The 19647-nt window shown below is 52.3% G+C and overlaps 2 protein-coding genes across 11 annotated transcripts in view; one reads left to right on the top strand and one right to left on the bottom strand.

Moving 5' to 3' along the window:
• Nucleotides 1-7087, bottom strand: part of PML (PML nuclear body scaffold) — a 38987-nt gene extending 31900 nt beyond the window's left edge. For 7 of the 8 annotated variants that reach the window (XM_040493232.1, XM_040493227.1, XM_040493231.1 and 4 more), the window contains exons 1-2: nucleotides 6807-7083; nucleotides 4233-4699 (exon numbers count right to left, since the gene is read on the bottom strand). In XM_040493232.1, the coding sequence (XP_040349166.1) occupies nucleotides 4233-4699; nucleotides 6807-6941 (602 nt within the window). In that variant the 5' untranslated portion in view covers nucleotides 6942-7083. Of the gene's footprint in view, nucleotides 1-4232; nucleotides 4700-6806 lie in introns of all 8 variants that reach the window. The other variant, XM_040493225.1, reaches the window with a different exon arrangement.
• A 34-nt stretch (nucleotides 7088-7121) lies between these two features.
• STOML1 (stomatin like 1) lies at nucleotides 7122-19116 on the top strand. Of its 3 annotated transcripts, none has more exons than XM_040493235.1 (7): nucleotides 7122-7236; nucleotides 11000-11106; nucleotides 12035-12184; nucleotides 12493-12720; nucleotides 16840-17035; nucleotides 17508-17720; nucleotides 18189-19116. In XM_040493235.1, exons 3-7 carry the CDS (start codon nucleotides 12056-12058, stop codon nucleotides 18380-18382), a joined length of 960 nt encoding a protein of 319 aa, XP_040349169.1. In that variant the 5' UTR covers nucleotides 7122-7236; nucleotides 11000-11106; nucleotides 12035-12055; the 3' UTR covers nucleotides 18383-19116. The 3 variants fall into 3 exon arrangements, with proteins under 3 accessions (XP_040349169.1, XP_040349167.1, XP_040349168.1); XM_040493233.1 differs by lacking the exon at nucleotides 7122-7236 and adding an exon at nucleotides 9299-9513; XM_040493234.1 differs by lacking the exon at nucleotides 7122-7236 and adding an exon at nucleotides 9301-9513 and having other exon boundaries at nucleotides 12493-12696.
• The last annotated feature ends 531 nt before the right edge of the window (nucleotides 19117-19647 follow it).

The raw sequence follows: 19647 nt of genomic DNA, 5'->3' as shown, positions 1-19647 counted from the left end.
TTTTAGGATAAAGTTCTAAATCCTCTAAGCCTCCCATGTCTGACCCCAGTTCCCTCTTCCAGCCCCTCCCTTCAGGCATACCCTTTACTCGCAATTCCTGAAATGCAGCCGACTGACTAGTGCCTCTGCCTTTGTACAGGCTTCCTGGTCCACCCTGTCCTGCCCCCAATGCCGTTTCTCCTTTCTCAAGTGTCAGGCTAAATGTGACACCTTCTTGGAAGCTGCATACACCAGTCAATGCCTTTTCAAAGATGACTCGCTTTTAGGCCTGCGCTCCTCCTGCTTTCTGTCCTTAACAAATGACTGAGCACACATCCCGATGTCAGCCCAGTGCGCATGGGGATACTGGCAAGAGAACATGTAAGATAGCAAGGTAGAAGACAGTGTGAAAAGGGCAATTATCCAAGCTCAGGGTGAGCAGATTTCCTCCTGGCACTTTCTAGCCTTGATGGTTAGTTGCAGATCTGGTTTTTCCACCAGACGGCGACCTCGCAGAGGGCCAGGGCTGTATCTGTTCACATTTATACCCTAGCACCTAGCAGACTGCATGCCACATAGAAGGAAGTAGGAAATGTACTCCACGCAGGGCGCCTGGGTGGCTCAGTCGGTTGGGCGTCCCGACTTCAGCTTGAGTCATGATCTCACACTTTGTGGGTTTGAGCCCTGCGTCGGGCTCTGTGCCGACAGCTGGGAGCCTGGAGCCTGCTTCCGATTCTGTGTCTCCCTCTCTCTGCCCCTCCCCTGCTTGGGCTCTATCTCTCTCTGTCTCTCAAAAATAAATAAACATTAAAAAAAAAAAAAAAAAAAAAAGGACTCCACGCCAGTGGTGGAAGTGGTGATCAGGATCAATGCCAGTGGCCCAGGACAGACATTCCCAGGCTGAGTTCTGAGTTTAAAGCCACCTGTGGTGCTGCTCCCCAACCAGAGTCCTAAATCAGCTTGGTGTCAAAGGATGGAGTGGCTTGTGACCGCATTGTGACCTGAAGAAAGCTGTGGGTTATTTATGGCACTGAAGTTTTGTGCAGAAAAAACAAGTTGAGTGTTCCCAGTAACTGCTAGCAAATCATGAAAACAGTGTGAATCGTGAGTGTCTGTGTATGATTTTTAACCAATATGATCAGGTTTTTGAAACCATCCACCTTGCTCAAGGGATGGGAATCCTATGCTCTTGGCTGGACCAGCCCTGCCCATTGTACCTGGACAGAAACCCACCCCAACCCCTACATCAGAGGTGGGACCACTTGTAAGCCACTAACATCTTATTTAGAAATAAGAAAGGGGGGCATAGTTACAGGTATAAAAGAAATTTTTAAATTATGAAAGAACTTAGGATGAACTGGAAAATTTTCAGAAAATCTGACTCAAGATCCAAAACAGACCAATACCAAGGAAAAAACCCGACTCTTCAAAAAAAGCACCAGTCTCAGGTAGTTTCTCAAGAAACTTCTACAAACCCCAAATTGCTTATGTTCTTGAATTGTTCTAAAGCAGAACAGAGAAATTATAGGAACAGAATTTTAACGTTGACTGTGTACTTAATATGTGCCAGGCACTGTGCTAAGCAATTTACGTGTGTGTGTATGTGTGTGTATACCATGTTCAAACAAGCTTACAAATTCACTGAAGGAGATTAGTAGAAAATGGATCAAAAAACGTAAAAGAAATCACACATATTCATAAAAATTGATCACATTTATAAATATAGATAATAGCCTAAATAAGACAGTATTAAATGGAATCTAGCTATGAATTAAAATAATAGTATCAGGACCCAATAGGGTTTTTTTTTCCTGGGAATTGAAAAAACGGCTCAACATAAAGAAACATACTTCTGTATAATTCATCACACTGAAAGGTAAAAGGACACCTTCACAGAATCAAAGAACACCCATTCCTGAGTTAAAAATAAAACAAAATAGCAGCCACAAAAAACTTTGTAGTAAGAGAGAAGCGGGAGGCAACTTTCTGAATGTGATTTTGTCAAGTTACCCAAGGAAGCCAATAATAAACAGTGTACTAGAATGCATAAACTTTCTCATGAAAGCTAGGAATAAGATAAAGTTGCCTTTCCTGACCACTTCTTCGCAGTATTCAATATTCTGGCAGTTCTAGCTAATGAAACAAAGCTACAAAGAGGAAATATGCATAAATACTGGAGAGAAAAAGGTTTTTATTATTTGCAGATGATATGATTGTTTACCTAGAAAATCCAAAAGGATCAATTAGAAAACCTTACAAAATGGAAAGAGCTCAATCAGATGGCTAGTCTAATACCAATATACATGAATCAGGAGGCCTAGAGCATGTTAATGATGACCAGCTAGAAATTATAATGGAAAATATTTTATTCACAGGGTTATTAAATATTATAAATTAAACTATAATTTAAAAGTTCAAGAAGTATGTCAATAGCACTATAAAACTCAAAAGATATAAACAGAGATGAAGCCAACTCCCCCCAGATTTAATAAAATCCCAACAAATATGTAGGTTCTGAAATTACATAAACTGTAGGAACAAAAGAAAAGCAAAAATGAGGAAGAATGGGAATTTAATTTGCCTTATCAAACATGAAGCTAGCTACAGCATTCCCTACAGCAGTAAGGATTAGCCAAGGAATAGTCAGATCATTGGCCCAGAACAGATATTTACAAACATACTCATGATTACTTGGTTATTTAGTAGAGCATTAGAGGGCATTTCAGATCAAGGCAAGAGTGGATTATTCAATAAAAGTTGTTGAGAGAACCAGCTTTCCATTTGGAGTGAAAAGCAAAGTGAGAATCCTACTTTATACCATGCAGAAAAATAAATTCCATACAAATTAGAGATTTAATTATAAACACAAAACCAGGAGATTATTAAAATAGAATATAAGAAAGTATTTTTAACATTGGAAGGGGGAAAAAGTCTTTCCTAGTATGATTAAAGCCAGACACGGTAAAGGAAGAGACTGATGAACTGGATTTTATAAAACTAAAAACTTAAACACAATACCTCCTAGGAAAAGAAATGACAAAAGTCAACCTGAGAAAAACGCTTGCACAGCTACTGGTTCTTGCAATTTAAGAGACTTATTTCTGGAAGGAAAAACACCAAATAGGTAAAGGACCTAAATAGGCAATTCACAATTGAAGAAAAAACAATGGCCAATAAACATATAAAAAAGTCACTAAACCTGAATCTTAATAACAAAGAAATCCAAATTCAAGTTGATATTATCTGTCTGCTGAGGGACCTGCAGGAAATGCATTCTGGTAGGTGCAGGTGGTAAAAGTCCAAGCAGGAAGCAAGCCACCGTGAGGAGGGATGCAGTTCTGAGTGTGTCCCCTATGGGCAAAGAATACCTTCACTTTGCGGATCCCAAGGGATCTACAGAAACTTACAGAAGCAATCTATTGGGAGTGGGGAGAGTTCACATTCATATGCCACCTTTTTGGCTAAAAGAGGGAAAATAAGAATGTATAAGACTATATACCCCTATCTATCTGTGCATATACTCCCAAAGAAACCCTGGAAACATTCAAAACTGGTAACAATGGTTAACTGTGGATGGGGGAGGGAGGGAGAGAGAAATGGTAGGAATTAAGCAGACAGAGTGGAAAGGAGACTTGCCCCCTCTCTTTATAAATTTTGTGACTTTTTGACATACAAATGTATTATCAAAAATACTGAATTAAAATCCTATGCTGTTTAATAAAAATAATTTTAACTGGATTCGATAGGGTTTTTTCGAAATAGACATCCTGAGATAGTACGGTGTTATAGTTTTGCCTTTTCGGACAGAAACGAACTACCTGCATCTCATCTAGAATCCAACTCTATACCCTGACTCCATGGCTGTGATATGGAAAATTCCACTGTAAGACTTTCTAAAGGCAGTTTGGTAACAGGTATCAAAGTATAAAATTTTCACACCCCTTCACCCAGCAATGGCATTTCCAAAATTTATCCTGAAGAAATTATTGGATGAATTTGTAAAGCCGACTCTGCAGCTTTATTGATTACAGGGGGGAACTGGAAACGATGACTACCCATTTGTAGGAGATAACAGAAATTGCGGCCATGGCCACAGCACAAATGCTGCCGGTCTGAGGACCACACTTTGAGTTGCAGGACCCTAGAAGCTCCTCATCTCACGTTCCCAGCTATGTGCCTCTCTGGATCTCTGCTCCCTGCACCTTCTACCGGTATCTTGGATGTGCCACCCCACCCTGGGCCGGCCGGCTCACCTAGTCAGCATAGGGGTGCGGTGGTTGGGGTTGGAGCAGAAGATGTTGTTGGACTTCCGCGTGCCATCTAGGAACTCACGCACCGACTGGTTGCGGAGCTCTGCCAGGGGCCGGGCCTCGTGCTTGAGGAACCACTGGTGCGCCTCGAAGCACTTGGCACAGAGGAGCTGCTCACACTCGAAACACCAGAAGTCGGCAGTTTCTTTGCAACGGGTGCAGAGTGCCTGCGCGTCCATGATCTGCCGGTACACCGACAGGCGCCGCTGCAGACTCTCGAAGAAGACGTTATCCAGGGCCAGCGAGTCAGAGCCTGCGGGCTCGGGCGCCTGGCAGATGGGGCACTGCGTGCCCGGCGCCCCCAGGCATCCCGAGCACAGCGTGTGCAGACAAGGCAGCAGTTTGGGGCACTTGGCTTCTACCTGGCAGCCCTGGCAGCGCAGGAACTCGAACTCCTCCTCCACGGCTTTCTGGGGGACCAGAGAGGTGGGGGTGAGGCCTGAAATCCAGGAGTCCCCACCCACCGCACCCACTCCTGTGGCTGCACAGAGTCCCATTCCAGGCAGGATGATACAAAACCGAGGCTTACCAGTACCCCACTCCCCCACTCACTCACACCTTCCAGCTCTCCCTCCACAGTTTACTGAGCATCCCCTAGGCCCCGAGATACCCGGATGGATGGGATAAATCCCTGCCTTCAAGGAACTCAGTTTAGAAAGGAGATACATTAAAGCGTATCTCATAGGACATCGTATAAAGTGCTTAATATGGTTTGGCGGCTCCTCAAAAAGTTAAACGTAGAACTACCATACAAACTCAGAAATATCATTCCTAGATGTATTTCCCCAAAGAACTGAAAACAAGTACCTGAACAGATACTTACGTGCACACCCATGTTCCCAGCATCATTAGGCACATTATGCACAATAGCCAAAAGGCAGAAATACCCCCAAGTGTCCATTGATAGATGAATGGATAAACAAAAGTGTCTACATGTGCAATGGAATATTATTCAGCTTTAAAAAGGAAGGAAGGGGGTGCCTGGCTGGCTCAGTTGGTAGAGCATGTGACTCTTGATCCTAGGGTTGTGAGTTTGAGCCCCATGCTCAGTGCAGAAGTTGCTTAAATATAAAATCTTAAAAATTAAATAAAATAAAAAGGAAGAAAATTCTCATACCTGCGATGAGAACCTTGAAGACATTACGCTAAGCAAAGTAAGCCAAACACAAAGGGACAGATGTTGCATGGTTCCACTTTCTAAATTAGGCAAAGTCATAGCAACAGAAAGTAGATTGGTGGTTACCAGGAACTGGGAAAAGGGGGCAATAAGGAGCTATTGCTTAAAGAGTACAGTTTCTGTTGGGGGTGGTGAAAGAATTCTGGAAATAGAGGGTGGTGATAGTAACACAACATTGTGAATATACTTAATACCACTGAAAGGTACACTTAAAAATGGTTAAATTTTTGGAGCAGCTGGCTGGCTCGGTTGCTGGAGCATGTAACTCTTGATCTCAGGGTTGTAAATTCAAGCCCACGTCAGGTGTAGAGATTACTCACAAAAATAAAATCCTTAAGGGGCGCCTGGGTGGCTCAGTCGTTAAGCATCCAACTTGGGCTCAGGTCATGATCTCGCAGTTTGTGAGTTCAAGCCCTGCATCGGGCTCTGTGCTGACAGCTCAGAGCCTGGAGCCTGCTTTGGATTCCGTGTCTCCCTCTCTCTCTCTGCCCTTCCCCTGCTCTCTCTCTCTCAAAAATAAACATTTAAAAAATTAAAAAAAAAATAAATCCGTAAAAACATGGTAAGTTTTATGTTATGGATAGTTTACAGCAAAAAAAAAAAAAAAAAAAGTGCTTAGAACAGTACCTGGCACGTGAGGAGTGTTCATAATTAAGTAGTATTACTCCTAGTTTTAATAATGCAAATACCGCAAGAAGGTGCTTTCATGAGAGGGAGCCAAAGGGCCTGGAAGAACATAGAGCAAGTGATGTAAGTAGCTCCTTTGGGGGAGGAGGGGAGCTGGGGCATTTGTTCGGGAGAAGACTGAGGCAAGCTTCCAGGAGGAGGACCTTGTGGACGGGGGCTGTGCTCGAGGGGTGTTCCAAGAAAAGGATCCTGGAGGTATCCTAGCAGAGAAACCACCACAGGAGCTGTGAGGCCTTAGCCAAGACACTTCTCTCATCCGGGCCAGTTTCCCACTTTCTGATCTGGGAACTTGGGTTTTGGTTTTCCCACACCTGGGACATGTTCCTGGCTCCAGAGGCCTGCGCAGTAGGGCTGCTCCTGCCATTCTCCCTAACCTGTGGACCTTCATCTGAGGCAGGAGCTTAGGAGGCAAAGCGCCAGCGTGGTCATTTTGCCCCCTGCTCCTGGAGAATCACAGCCTGGAGAGGCTCCCCTAACTCATCCTGGTCTCACTTACCCCTACCCCAGCCAAGAGGGTCAGGACCCAGTGCCTGCTTTTCTCTCTGTGTCACTCTTTGAGGTGCTTGGCCAAGTTGCCCTCTCCCTTCCCACCTCTCCCCGCAACTGACCAAATCAACAAAGCCTAAACCCCATCTCCCCAAACCCAGTAGTACCTCCGTGGGGCTGTGGCTGGGGCTGGGCTGGTGGTCTTCGGAGACGGACTCCGGGGGAGGCATGGTGGGTGTGGGGGGCAGTGCGGGGTCTTGCTGGGGACCCGGAGATTGGGCGAGTGCAGGCTCCCGCTGCATGGATCACAGCACAGTTTCGATTCTGGGTTTTGAGCTTGAGGGGCGGGAAGAGAAGCGGAACGAGAAGCAGGCGCCAGAGGGCCAAGTCTCCCGAACCCGTCGGAGTCTATCCGTAAGGGGCGGCGCCCGCTGAGAGCCCGCCTCCCGAGAGGAAGTGAGACAGAGCGGAGGGGCGGTTCTAGGGGCGGAGGGGCGGCTCTAAGGGCGGAGAGGCCGACTTGGGGGATTTGAAGACACGCCCAGAGCCGGAGGACGGATGGAGGAGGAGAGGAGAAGACGGTTGGGTGACCTGGGGGTAAGGGAATGTAGCAGATCTGAGCTGGAAAGGAGGCAGCGCCCTCCCTCGGCTTTGAGGGAGGGCCAAGGGGTGGGGACAGAGATGAGCCACAGGTGGCCCTGCTTCGGAAGAACCCCAGGTCTAGTGGAAGAGCAGTTACCCAAACAGAGGTTTTCATACACTAGTGGGACTGGCTGGAAAGGAGATCCTCGGCTGGCACTTGAAGGAACGGGGAAGGAGGGTGGGTGGTCGCCAGGACTTAGGGGCTGGGGGAACACTTGAACAGCACGCGCAAAGGCATGGAGGTTTGACACAGGAGAGCCTGTTTGAGTCATGTTCAGGTTTAAGAGGGGACCCATGGGCAGCATGAGAGCCAAGGAGATGGACCAGTTCTGTGAGCAACAAGAGAGTGAGTTTAGAACCCAGGAACATGACCCAACATGGATGCTGGGACGGGCACTCTGACAACCGGGACAGGTGGCCTGATCTAGGACAACGGCTGTGGGATGCAAAGGAGGGATCTGAGTTAGAGACACTGGGAGGACACTGAGTGGAGATGAGGGGGGACAGGATGATGCCTTGGGTGGCAGTTGGAAAGGCTGGTGAGTCTGAGGCAGTGGTGGCAGGCTGGCAAGGGGGAGAGCTGGTGAGCAGATATGAAGACAGCGAGGAGAGAGCAAATCAGCTCTTGGCCGAAGGAGTAGCGTGCCAGCTCCCAGCTGGTGAGGGGAGAAAGCACAACTCCTCACTGGGTCAAGGGCCCTGGCTTTCAAACATCAAACCATCCCAACCACTGTGCCACCTGCTGTGTACAATTCTGTGCTCAGTTCCAGCTTGGAGCAGACTAGGGATGGTGATAGGATCTTGCTCTTGTAAAGCTTATCGTCTGGGGTGCGTGGGGGAAAGGGAATGGCGGGGAGACCCAACTTCCTAGGGACTATGTGAGAGGCCTCAGGGGCCTACCCTAACCTTCAGCCTGATCAGTACCCACCAGGGCTTTAGAACCAGGCCATCAAACTAGGACAAGCCAAAGATGGTGAAGCAGCATCTGCAGAAGGGACATGGCTATGGCTGGGGTGTGAAGGGCCTGAGGAGGCAGGACTGGCATGTGGCTGAGACAAAGAAAGTTGTATTATTTTTTTTGCTTACTCTTTTTTTTAATGTTTATTTATTTTTGAGAGAGAGAGAGAGAGAGAGAGAGAGAGAGAGGGAGTGGGGGAGGGGCCCAGGGAGACACATGCACAGAATCTGAAGCAGGCTCCGGGCTCTGAGCTGTCAGCGCAGAGCCCAGTGTGGGGCCGGAACCCATGAACCTCAAGATCATGACCTGAGCTGAAGCCGGATGCTTACTCAACTGAGCCCCCTCTTTGCTCACTTTGAAAGACACCCCGCCCCAACACCAAGTTGAAAATCAGTGCTTCTCAGAGTAAATTCACCATTTGCATTTGGATTTTCTTGAGCCATGGAGTGGCAAGTTACCTCTGGATCAAGGGGTGTGCCATTTCTGGACCTCTGTGATGCTCTCTCTGGAGGGCCTGCCCCAGGATGGTTTATGCTCTCCCCTTCTTCCTCACTCTGCTGTACTCCCTGAGGTCTGCACATGAAATTTCTCTTTTTGTGCCAAAGTTCAGGCCCTCCTGCCACACCGGGACCACAACAAGCTGGTTACGGCTTTCTTCAACAAGTCTGAGATCCATTCTGTGCCGAGCACTGCTTGCTGGGCTGTGGGGACACAAGGAGGAATAATTTGCTCACCAGACCCTTAAGAAACCCTAATTCTAGATAAGACACCCCCACACCCCCACGCACCGCCACCTCAGTATGTGAGTTTGCAGCGGGAGTGCTGAGAAGGCTGGTAGCATTTCCTTGATTCTGGAGTTTTAAACTTCGGCTTCTGAAAACCCACTCACAGAGTTCACCTTGCCTTCCTGCTCCTTTTCCAAGGCCGGGCGAGAGCAGAGAGGCAGGGCTCCAGCGGGTTCGGTCCTCCCGGCGCAGGGGGCGCTGTGCGACGGCGGGAACGCGGCCGAGCTAGCCGCCTCCTCCTGCGTCGCGGCCCGTGAAACCGGAAGCGGCGGCCTGCCGGGGGCGGGCTTGGGAAGCGGCCGGCTGCGCTTGCCGGGCACCGCGCGGGGGCGCGGGGCGTGCCCCAGTCAGGAGCCATGCTCGGCAGGTCCGGGTATCGGGCGCTGCCCTTGGGGGACTTTGACCGTTTCCAGCAGTCGAGCTTCGGCTTCCTGGGCTCGCAGAAGGGCTGCTTGTCCCCGGAGCGGGGCGGCGTGGGGCCGGGGGCCGGTGAGTGGCCGCCCAGCACAGCGGACCCGGGGCGGGGACCGGCCGGCACCCTCTGGAGTCAGCCGGTCTGGTGCCCTCGCACCCTAAGAGGAGGCACAGAGTGGCCACGATGTGGAGAAGGGCCTGGACCGGGCGTTGGGATGCTAGCGCTCCTCCGCCCCCCACGTAGGGCTGCTGGGCTGTTGCCCCGGAGCCGTCTTATTTTCTAACAGGCCTCACCCCCTGATTTCTCCTCTCGGCTCTTATCAGCCGTCTAAGCCTGGGAAGGGATTTCAAATCCCCATTTTGACCAGAAAGAACCCGGGGTCTAGGCATAGGAGGTCACCAGCTCACTAAGGGCACTTGGTGGCAGAGAAATGGCAGAATCTTCATCCCAGTGACTACTTCTGGATGCCCTGAGCTTAAGCATCTACCTGTTTCCTGATGGATAGCGACAGGAGAAAAAGGCAGGCCTTCAGCTGCCTGTTGTGTCAGCTTTGGTCCTCTTTTGCTCCAGAGCCTTGAGTGTTTCCCTTAGCCCCCACCGGGGTCAGATCCCACATGCCTCAGTCTGAAAACCGAACCCTCCTGTAATGATAGCTGACCCTATCCCAGGGTTTCTTTCCTGCAGTAGCCACAGGGGTCAGAGCCAGGCAGTATCCTGGGGCCTGGAGAGCCCAGAGGACATGGTGTTCCTGGGAGGTCTGAGCAGAGGCTCCTGTCTGCCTCTTGTCCAGCCTTGGCATGGGAAGGAGAGCAGAGGATAATCATCCTAGATTCTGGGGCTTTCTCAGCGCCACTCTTCATTCTGGGCTCTTGGTTCTCCAGGGGCCAGGGCCTCTGTCTCCGATGAGCCTATCTTCCTAGTTCCCACACCCCATCCGAAGCTGCTTCAAGTGAAGCATTCAGTAGTCCTTAGGGCATTAAAGGGGGTGCATGGTGAGCCTGAGAAGAGAGAACATCTTCCCTGTCATCCATGGCTCCTGTTGAGCCATTAATGCTTTATCCCTTTAGGCTAAGGTATTATCTGCAAAAGGAGGCCCTGAAAGCACGCTTCTGGGGCTGATGGTAGAGGAGGAATGTTTTATACCACCAGCATTCAGTTCAACCCAGCACAGTGTGTACAGATGCCCAGGTGCCCCTGGCTCTGTGCTACACATGGATGGCAGGCTATATCAGACAAGGGAATTGGTCCAGATACCCAGAGAGGAGAGCGTCACATGGATGGCTTCTCACATCTAATGGCTGTTGCCTAGCAGAGACTAGGCCTTGTGGGAGCGGGACTCAGATTAGTTTTGACGTGTGGGAGGAGGGAACATCCTTAACTAGCATCTGGTTAAAGATACAGGAGTATTAGGCAACGGAGAGCCCTGAAAAGGAAAGAGCTGGTGAAGGGGGGGTGGTTGGAGGTGGGCAAAAGGTGCCCTTGACCGAGTTCATTCAGCCTGCCGCCATCCTGCCAGAACCAATTGGCGTTCCTTGACCGCCTCTGCTCTCTTGTCCCCAGATGCGCCCCAGAGCTGGCCTTCCTACCTCTGCCATGGCCTCATCAGTTTCCTGGGGTTCTTGCTGCTGCTGATTACCTTCCCTGTTTCCGGCTGGTTTGCCTTGAAGGTAAGGCTGGCCGGGTTACCCTCAGGGTGGTTGGGCTGCACTGAAACCTTTGGCGTTGTTAGATGAATTCCCCATCCTCTGTCCACTTCCCCTAAATATTACATTATCACCCCCCGATGAAATGGGCTAGTCAAGGATGGTTCATTTGCATCTTTCAGATGAGGAAAGTGAGGCTCAGACTTGCCCAAAGTCATACTGGGCGCCAGTAAATGGTCAACAAGCCTTCCCAGTTTCCCAAGTCCTGGGGTCTGGACACTGGCTTTATGGTACACACAGATATCTTTGCCATACGTTCCTTTCTTTGGGTCAGGCTAAAATCTGAAATGAAAAACACTCAACTTGGCCCAGCAGGTAACGAGTAGTAGGAATTCAGGCCTGGTTCTCAACAGGGCTGGTGTAGAGGGGAAAAAGATGAACTATAGTTAAGGATCACATCTGAGAGCTGCAGTGAAGGTGGAAGCCCAGGAAGGCCTTGCTCTTTGTGTGACCCTAGGCAATAATAGTCAACTTTTCTGGAAAGCCTTTGGGTTTGGTGTGGTCTGGAAGGAAGCCTTAGAAGGTCCTAAATCCTGGTCCTAAAACTGCCACTGAAACAACTACTGTGTGACCTTGGGCAAGTCACTTTGCCTCTCTGAGCCTTCATTTCTCAATTTGGACATATTTACTTCTGAAATTGGGAAAGCCCTTTGCTTGGGGTTGGAGTCATTCAGAACTACATCCAAATCTTGCCTGTTTCACTCGGGGGCTCTGAGATTTTTGAGTAAGGCATTTAACCTCTCAGAGCCTTGGTTTTCTCTTCTAAAAAGATCTAAGGATAACTGACACCAGCCAAAGCAAGGGAAGAGAGAGGCAAGGGAGGGACCCTGCCGGACGTTGTTGCCTGCCTACACTCAGCATTTTCACCCCTTTTCCTCGTTCTCGTGAACAGATTGTGCCCACCTATGAGCGGATGATAGTGTTTCGACTGGGCAGGATCCGCACCCCTCAAGGGCCTGGCATGGTTCTGCTCCTGCCCTTCATTGACTCCTTTCAGCGGGTGGACTTGAGGACACGAGCTTTCAATGTCCCTCCCTGCAAGGTGAGGGGCTTCTTGGCTCCCCTGGACAGAGGGAGTGGGGGCTTGTGCAGAATGTATTGTGGGAGCGGCACCTTGGTGTATGAGTAGCCATCAGGGGTGGGGTCGGGGGAGTGACCAGAAAGTCGAGGATGGAGGTTGGAAAGATATCCTTGCTTCGTGTACCTAACACCATGCACTTGGGGACATGATTTTCCCCTTCACGAGCTAGGTCCCACGCGGGTGGGTCAAGCTGGGTGGTCTCAGTAGGCCTGACCTGCCTGCAGCCCCAGCCCTTTGAGTGTCCCCTGTCTCACGTCCTCCCCCAATAGTTGGCCTCTAAGGATGGGGCTGTGCTGTCTGTGGGGGCCGACGTCCAGTTCCGCATCTGGGACCCAGTACTATCTGTGATGACTGTGAAGGACCTGAACGCAGCCACGCGCATGACAGCCCAGAATGCCATGACCAAGGCCCTGCTCAAGAGGCCTCTGCGGGAGATCCAGATGGAGAAGCTCAAGATCAGCGACCAGCTCCTGGTAGGCAGCTCTCACAAGGTAGAGGTCAGCGGTGGGCACGTGGGCCTGGCTCTGCCTGCCAGGGCACTTTGAGCAAAGCACCGGATCACTCTGGGCCTCAGTTTACCATATGTCCTAACTTTTGAAGAGCCAGTGGTCTGGGTGGGACTGTGAGTTGAGGACACTTTGAGCAGGGCACTTTGAGCAAAGCACCGGATCGCTCTGGGCCTCAGTTTACCATATGTCCTAACTTTTGAAGAGCCAGTGGTCTGGGTGGGACTGTGAGTTGAGGAACAGAAGACGGGTGCAGACCAGAGTGGTCTTGGGCGAGCCCATCTTAAAGAGGCAAAGGGGCCCTGGAGGGGAGTGGCCTGCCAGAGATTCCTGGGTCCTGCCTCACTGCTGGGGTTTTACCCTGCCGTGCCCTGCGGGCACTGCCAGGACCACACCGCGCCTCACAGGCAGGCGGGAAGGTCAAAGGAGCAGGCCTCCTGCCAGTCACCTTCTGGGGACTTCCGTGCTCGTGTGCAGCATGTGCATTTTGGGGGCCTTGTGTTCCTTGTTCAGGACAGAACAAAGGGACGTCGGGACCTGGGGACCTTTTTCCTGCCTCTTCTCCATGTGTGAGTAATTATCTATACCAGAATTCCCCTCATGTCCCTTCTATGACAAGATGGGGTGGAAGTGAATACACATGTGGCAGCACGTCCCCTGCTCCCCATGCTTACCTTGTGCTTTGTCCCGTGTCCCGGTGGACCGTGGATGAGGTTTCCCCTTGTTCCCCTTGGCTCTGTTTTACCCCGGCGACTTGGGGTGAGAGGACAGGAGGGGTGGGGTAACGCCAGTCCCTTCAGGAAGTGAATCAACCACGTGAGTGAAACTCCTCGGGAAATCCTACTGTGATGGTGACTGCAGCTGTCACATGCAGAGCATTTTCTAGTTTACAAGCCCCTTTGCCTGCCCAAGCGTAGCTCTGCTTTACATTTTGCTGCGAGAGGGCCTATTATTACTGTTTTATTTTGGAGGGAGGAAACTACAGGCTCAGAAACTTTTTTTTTTTTCATGTTTATTTTTGAGAGAGGGAGCATGAGCACGGGAGGGACAGAGAGAGGGAGACACAGAAACCGAAGCAGGCTGCAGGCTCTGAGCTGTCAGCACAGAGCCCAATGTGCGGCTTAAACTCACAGACCCCGAGATCACGACCTGAGCCAAAGTCAGACGCTTAAGTGACTGGGCCACCCAGGCGCCCAGGGCTCAGAAACTATTTGAGATGCCTTCTAAGAGTCACAGTCAAGGGCAGAGCTGGCCTAGAGCCAGATCACCTGCCCTCTCACCCCCCCCCCACCTCCATCTTCTACAATTGATAACAATTTTTATTTATGAAACCACATGCCATTTTAACGTGCTTTTCAGAGCAGAAAACTGATCTCAGTCATTGCTGTCAGGAGCAGGGTAGGGGAAGAAGCCAGAAAGCCAGGCATGTTGTGCAACAAAGCCAAAGAGAGGCAGTTTGGGGGAGTCAGTCCCACACCAGGATGTTAGTCATTTAGGGCCTGTTGCCCAGACTGAGTTGGCGCCTGGTAGAGTAGGGTCAGGGCCTGTGGTTAAAACGAAATCCCGAGAAACCCAGCATGCCCCCCCAAAGCCCTGGGTCAGGCATAAATGTCTCATTCCCACTCGCCTTTTTGCCTACTTCTCCCCGGAGGGGTGCACGCTCCCCACTGTGCCTTGCCAGGCCCTCCCTTAGCTGCTTGCTCACTCTTCCTGCAGGCCGATTGCTTCCCCTTCACCACCCACCCACCCCTTGTCCCTCTGCCGCAGCCTCGCCTCTTGCTCCTGGGGCCGGCGGGGGGGGGGGGGGGGGAGGGGCAGATGCTCCAGGACAAGAGCCCTTTCAGCACCTCCAGCGCCACCCCTTCTGCCTCCTCTTCATAGGTGCTATTTTCCCTGCTTCACTGCCAGCTTCCTCAGAGACTCCGCCCTGCCAGGGCAGTGCTCTGGGCCCAGGGCTCAGCTCCTGCCTCCGCTAGTCCTCCCTCCTCCCCTTTCTGTGCGGGCAAAGGCTCGTCCACCACCCCGGCCCTTACTGGCTCCCACCTGCCTCTCCCCTGCCCTTCAGCAGCCGGTCCTCAGTTTAGGCTTCCTCCAGGCCCCTAAAAGAGACAGCCCCTTCTGCCAGCTCTGGGGCGTTTCTCAGTCCTATGCTCGCTTCACCTGGCAGTAGCCTTTCACTCTGTGGACCCTCCTCCTCTCACTCTCAGACCCTCTGCTTCCCTTGGCTTCCACCATTCCACAGTCTGCTTGTCCTCCTTGCTCCCAGCTCACTGCGTTACTCCTTGTTCTCCTGCCCTTCACTTTCCAAGTTTCTGGCGTTGGCCTCCTCTTGTCTGGGACGGCCTGGGAGCGCTCGTCCGCCCGGGCTTTGTGCTACCTCTGGACACTATTTACAATCCTCTGCTCTAGCCCTGCTCCTGGGCCCGGGACCCTATTTATCCCCAGTTTATCCCCTGTTGGACACTTGGCTCTTCCGTAGTTACCATCCCTCCCCTAGCCACCTCCAAATCTGTGTCTCCCTCTGTGCTTGCTGTCTAGGTGAACACCTACACTCGCGATCCGCACGGGAGCCCACACCAGAAGTCTGACTCCTCACTGCCTTCTCTCATTGCACATCCAGACAGCCACCAAGCTTCCTGGTCGTTTCTCTAGTGTCTTGCTGTAGCTTTATATAGTTTCCAGGGTTGTGCTCTGTCCTCTGTGTACCTTGGCTGCACAGCCACATCTCTGCCTGACAGCAGATCCGAATCGCTTCCGCCTGCAATTTGAAACAATGTCTCACCTGGACTCCATGCCTCCACCTTCAGCCCCCTTCAATCCAGTGTCCACACAGCAGCCAGGAGGATCTTCCCAACAAGCAAGTCTGTGACCTCCCTGCTAAACTCCTCTCTGGGGCTCCTTGCGTGTCAGAATAAATCCAAGTGAACCGGAGCAATCCACCCTGAGCCCTCAGCTATCTCCAGTCTCCCAGCCCACACCCGATGGTCCAGCCTAATGCACCTATGGTTACTCACACTTCCTCAAACATTCCAGGTTCTCCAGTCTGGGCTTTTGTACATCCTGTTCCCATTGCCTGGAAGAGTCCTTTTGGGGTTCCCGGACCCATTTCCAATGTGGGGGAAGGGGGTTCCCCCCACACAACACCAAGCAATTTTTAGACACCAGTGGAATGTCCAAGAATTCAGCTCAATTCTGACACTATCTACTGGGAGACAGCATCATCAGACCCCATGGGTTGAGGGCTCAGTCCCACAAGACTGCCCCCCACTCCCCACTAAAGATGCCAGTCGGAAGCCCCAGGCCATTACGGTGCTTATGACCAACCGGATACAGACTGGAGGTTCCAGTGACCTTCCCGGGTTCTTCTGCTAGAGCGGCTCCCAGAACTCTGGGAAACACTTAATGTTTGCCAGTTTATTAAAAGATACGATAAGATATATGAATCAACAGCCAAAGAGATACACGGAGTGAGGTCTGGGGAAGGGGCGTGGAGCTTCCACGGCCTCCCCAGACACACCATTCTTACCACCCTCCTGGTGTTCACCAGCCTGGGAGCTCTGGAACCCAGTCCTCTTGGGGATTTTATGGAGGCTTCTGAGGACTGAAAGTTCCAATTTCTCCAGTCACATAGTTGGTCCTCCTGGCAGCCAGCCCCCACCTTTGGGTGGGGTCCAAAATCACCTTTGCTATCAGAACCAAAGACACCTTTATCACTTTTCTCACAGGCAATTCCCAGGGTTGTAGGAGCTGTGAGCCAGGAACAGGCCAAATGCATAGAAATATTTCGATGATTTAAATGACCAAATGTATATTTCTTACAAATCATAACATTGCAGCCCTCCTTTCCCGTAGGCCCTTTCACCGGTTTGACTCCCCTCCAACCAGCACCCATGCTCCCTCCCTGGACCTCCAGGGCTTCAGGCCCTCTCCAGGTTGCTCACCACCAGCTGCGCACTGCTGGGCTGTAACGGCTCTCGGCCTGTGTCCCCGGAGGAGCTTGGCCCATAGGGAGTTGTCCCGGGAGGCTGTGGGGCCTCCGGGCCAAAAAAAAAGGTGCTCCCAGAAAGGCTTGTTGATTTAATTCCATTTCTCCCCACGCTTTTTTTCCAGCTGGAAATCAACGATGTGACCAGGGCCTGGGGGCTGGAGGTGGACCGAGTGGAACTGGCAGTGGAGGCTGTGCTCCAGCCACCCCAGGACAGCCCAGCGGGGTCCAGCCTAGACAGCACCCTCCAGCAGCTGGCCCTCCACTTCCTGGGAGGAGGCCTGTCCTCGGGGGCAGGAGGTGCCCCACCCCCAGGGCCAGGTGAGGAGCCCCGGGGGAGGAACTGGGCGGCGCTCAGCCAGGCTCTCAGCTTGGTGTCCTGCCCAGGCGGGGCTTTGCTGCTTGTTCCCTTACGGAGTTCGGCACCTGTGTGCAGTGCACCCCTGCCCAGCTGCTCAGCCAGCCCCGCTGGTGAAGCGGACCGAGCTAAGCAGCAAGAAGAGCCCAGGGACCTGAGTGTGTGTAGAGGCCTTCGGGAGCCTCTGTGGCAGGAAGTGACCGCACCTGGGAAAGAATTTGACTTTCAGGGCTGGAGTAGCTGAGAAACAGGCTCTGGGGATTAAGGCTGAAAACGTGAGGGCTGCTTCTTAGAGGAGGAAGCTGAACTCAGGCCTGAAGGGCATATAAGAGGAAACTGCCACGAGAGGTACAGAGGTGACACTGGTCTTGACCTTGGCAGCACACTGACTTTCTTCTCTCTGCCTCCTTCCCCAACCCTGTTGGCCACGCCCAGCGGACACCTTGGAGATGGTGAGCGAAGTCGAGCTGCCTGCCCCTCACGGCGGCGCCGGGCCCAGCCCGAAGCAGCCTGTGGCCGAGGGGCTGCTGACGGCCCTGCAGCCCTTCCTGTCGGAGGCCCTGGTCAGCCAGGTCGGGGCCTGCTACCAGTTCAACATCCTCCTGCCCAGCGGGACCCAGAGCATCTACTTCCTCGACCTCACTACAGGTGCCACCGCCTTCCCCGCCCTCTCCTTCACACCCACCTCCCACCCCGGTGGTCCTTTTTTAAATTGCCCTCTGCTCCTGCCAACAGTTTAGTCAGGGGCTCAGACACCGTGCGCAGACAGCGATTATCCGGGCCTTTGTCTCCCTGCCCTGTCCTGGCCAGCGGGACAACCTAGACAGCCGAGCTTCCTACACCAAGAGCCCCACACATGGTGCAGGCCCACTGCACGCCAGGCTCTCTGCTGAGCATTGTGTGAGCTCAGCTACTTCTCACCACGAGCCTCTGATTTCGGGATGATCAGCATCCCTATTTCACCAGTTTAGAAGCTAAAGCCCTGAGTGGTCACACACACTTAGAACCCCCACACTTTACTACTTTCCACTCCCCCCAGCGGGACATGCTAACCCCGTCTTCCCCCTGCTGCATAGCTGTCCCTCTACTAATACTCAGTTTTCTTTCCCTGCACAGGGCACGGGAGGGTAGGACACGGGGTGCCTGACGGCATCCCTGATGTGGTGGTGGAGATGGCTGAAGCAGACCTGCGGGCCCTTCTGTGCAGGGAGCTGCGGCCCCTGGGGGCCTACATGAGTGGGCGGCTAAAGGTGAAGGGCGACCTGGCCGTGGCCATGAAGCTGGAGGCTGTCCTCAGAGCCCTGAAGTAGCAGCCTTGGCTGACTGTCCATAGCCCAGCCCCAAGTCTGGCATCAAGCCAGGGGGGGCATCTGGGAGGAGGAGGCACCGGTGCTGTACCTTGGATTGTTGAAGCCTTGAGAAGTTTCAGCCCCAGCCAGGAGCCAATGAATGGAGGCTGGCAGACACCAGACTCTGGGAGAGACTAAGTCAGGCTGCCCTGCCTTGCTCACCTACAGTGGTCTTCTGAACAGGCCTTTGCCCGTCCTGGTCCCCTGCTGAGTGCCCAGCCCCGAGCTGAGTACACAGTGTGATGACAAGAGAGCCAGGCCTGCTTTGCTCTGCTGGCTACCTGAGTGGAGAGGCAGGGCCCATAGAAACAGTTTGACCATAACTGGTTTGGTCCCAGTGTGAAGGAGCAAAGCATGTGGCTCAGGTCCAGCTCCAGAGTGGGGATCAGAGACGTGGAGTCGGGGAGAAGGAAGGCAGCCATCAAGAGGTCACTGCATGGCAGGGATTTGGGGGTTGGGCTGGGCCTGCCTTCCTGGTTGCAGCCTAGGCCCAGGCTGCTGGGTGGTGGGGATGGAAAAGCGTGGGGCCTGCTCTGCCGCCGGCCCTGCTCCTGAAGACGTCTTGACTAATCCGCCAGCTCCGTCTTGCATGCTTGACGGGCTGGGGCCCAGGGCAGCATGTTGGAGAGCCCTGCTGTTCTGTGCTTTTTACCAGAGGTTTGCAAACCACCAATAAATGTGCTGTTTACAACGTATTGGAGAGAAGTGGGGACACGGGGGTGGGCTAGGGGGCTCCCAGAGGCCATTTCCCTGCTGCCCCCCTGGGCAAGGACGAGGGTTTGGAGGCTGACACACCCTCAAGGTGCACTTGAACCACCCACAGTTCCCCTTCCTGCCAAGGGTTTCAAAGACCCTGGGGCAGGTGCTGGGCACTCTGTTCCTATTTAGGGTAGAAGTTTGCCAGGAAGGAGAGGGAATGGGTGTGTCAGAGCTGGTGCCGCAAACAACCTCCTGAGAGGCAGGGTGGGGGTTCTGATCACATTCAGGAGCTCCTGTCAGCTCCCCTTGTTACACCGGGTCACTGTTCTCCACCAGCACAAAGGAAGGAAACAGAAGGAACTGGGCCTGGAGGCCTGGCCTGGGCTTTCGCCCCGGGAGCCCAGCCCGGCTTTCTGCTCCAGTGGTCCAGCCCAAACCCCAGGGACCCCAGAGAAGGGGCCTTTTACTTCTTCAGCCCTAAGAAATGAATCTCACTTCCTGGAAAGGCTTATGAAAAAAAAAAAAAC

This window comes from Herpailurus yagouaroundi, unplaced genomic scaffold (assembly GCF_014898765.1).
Source record: "Herpailurus yagouaroundi ecotype Mexico unplaced genomic scaffold, PumYag 184, whole genome shotgun sequence".
Taxonomy (NCBI): domain Eukaryota; kingdom Metazoa; phylum Chordata; class Mammalia; order Carnivora; family Felidae; genus Herpailurus; species Herpailurus yagouaroundi.
Note: the sequence above shows the minus strand (reverse complement) of the source record. Positions and strands in the feature narration are given on the sequence as shown.

Excerpts from the sequence above, each read along its gene's own strand:
- STOML1 (XM_040493233.1), top strand. The coding sequence starts at position 9,381 with ATGCTCGGCAGGTCCGGGTATCGGGCGCTGCCCTTGGGGGACTTTGAC. Across the intron at positions 11,107-12,034 it reads CCGGCTGGTTTGCCTTGAAG|ATTGTGCCCACCTATGAGCG; the intron begins GTAAGGCTGGCC and ends TCTCGTGAACAG. Across the intron at positions 17,036-17,507 it reads TGCCCCACCCCCAGGGCCAG|CGGACACCTTGGAGATGGTG; the intron begins GTGAGGAGCCCC and ends GGCCACGCCCAG.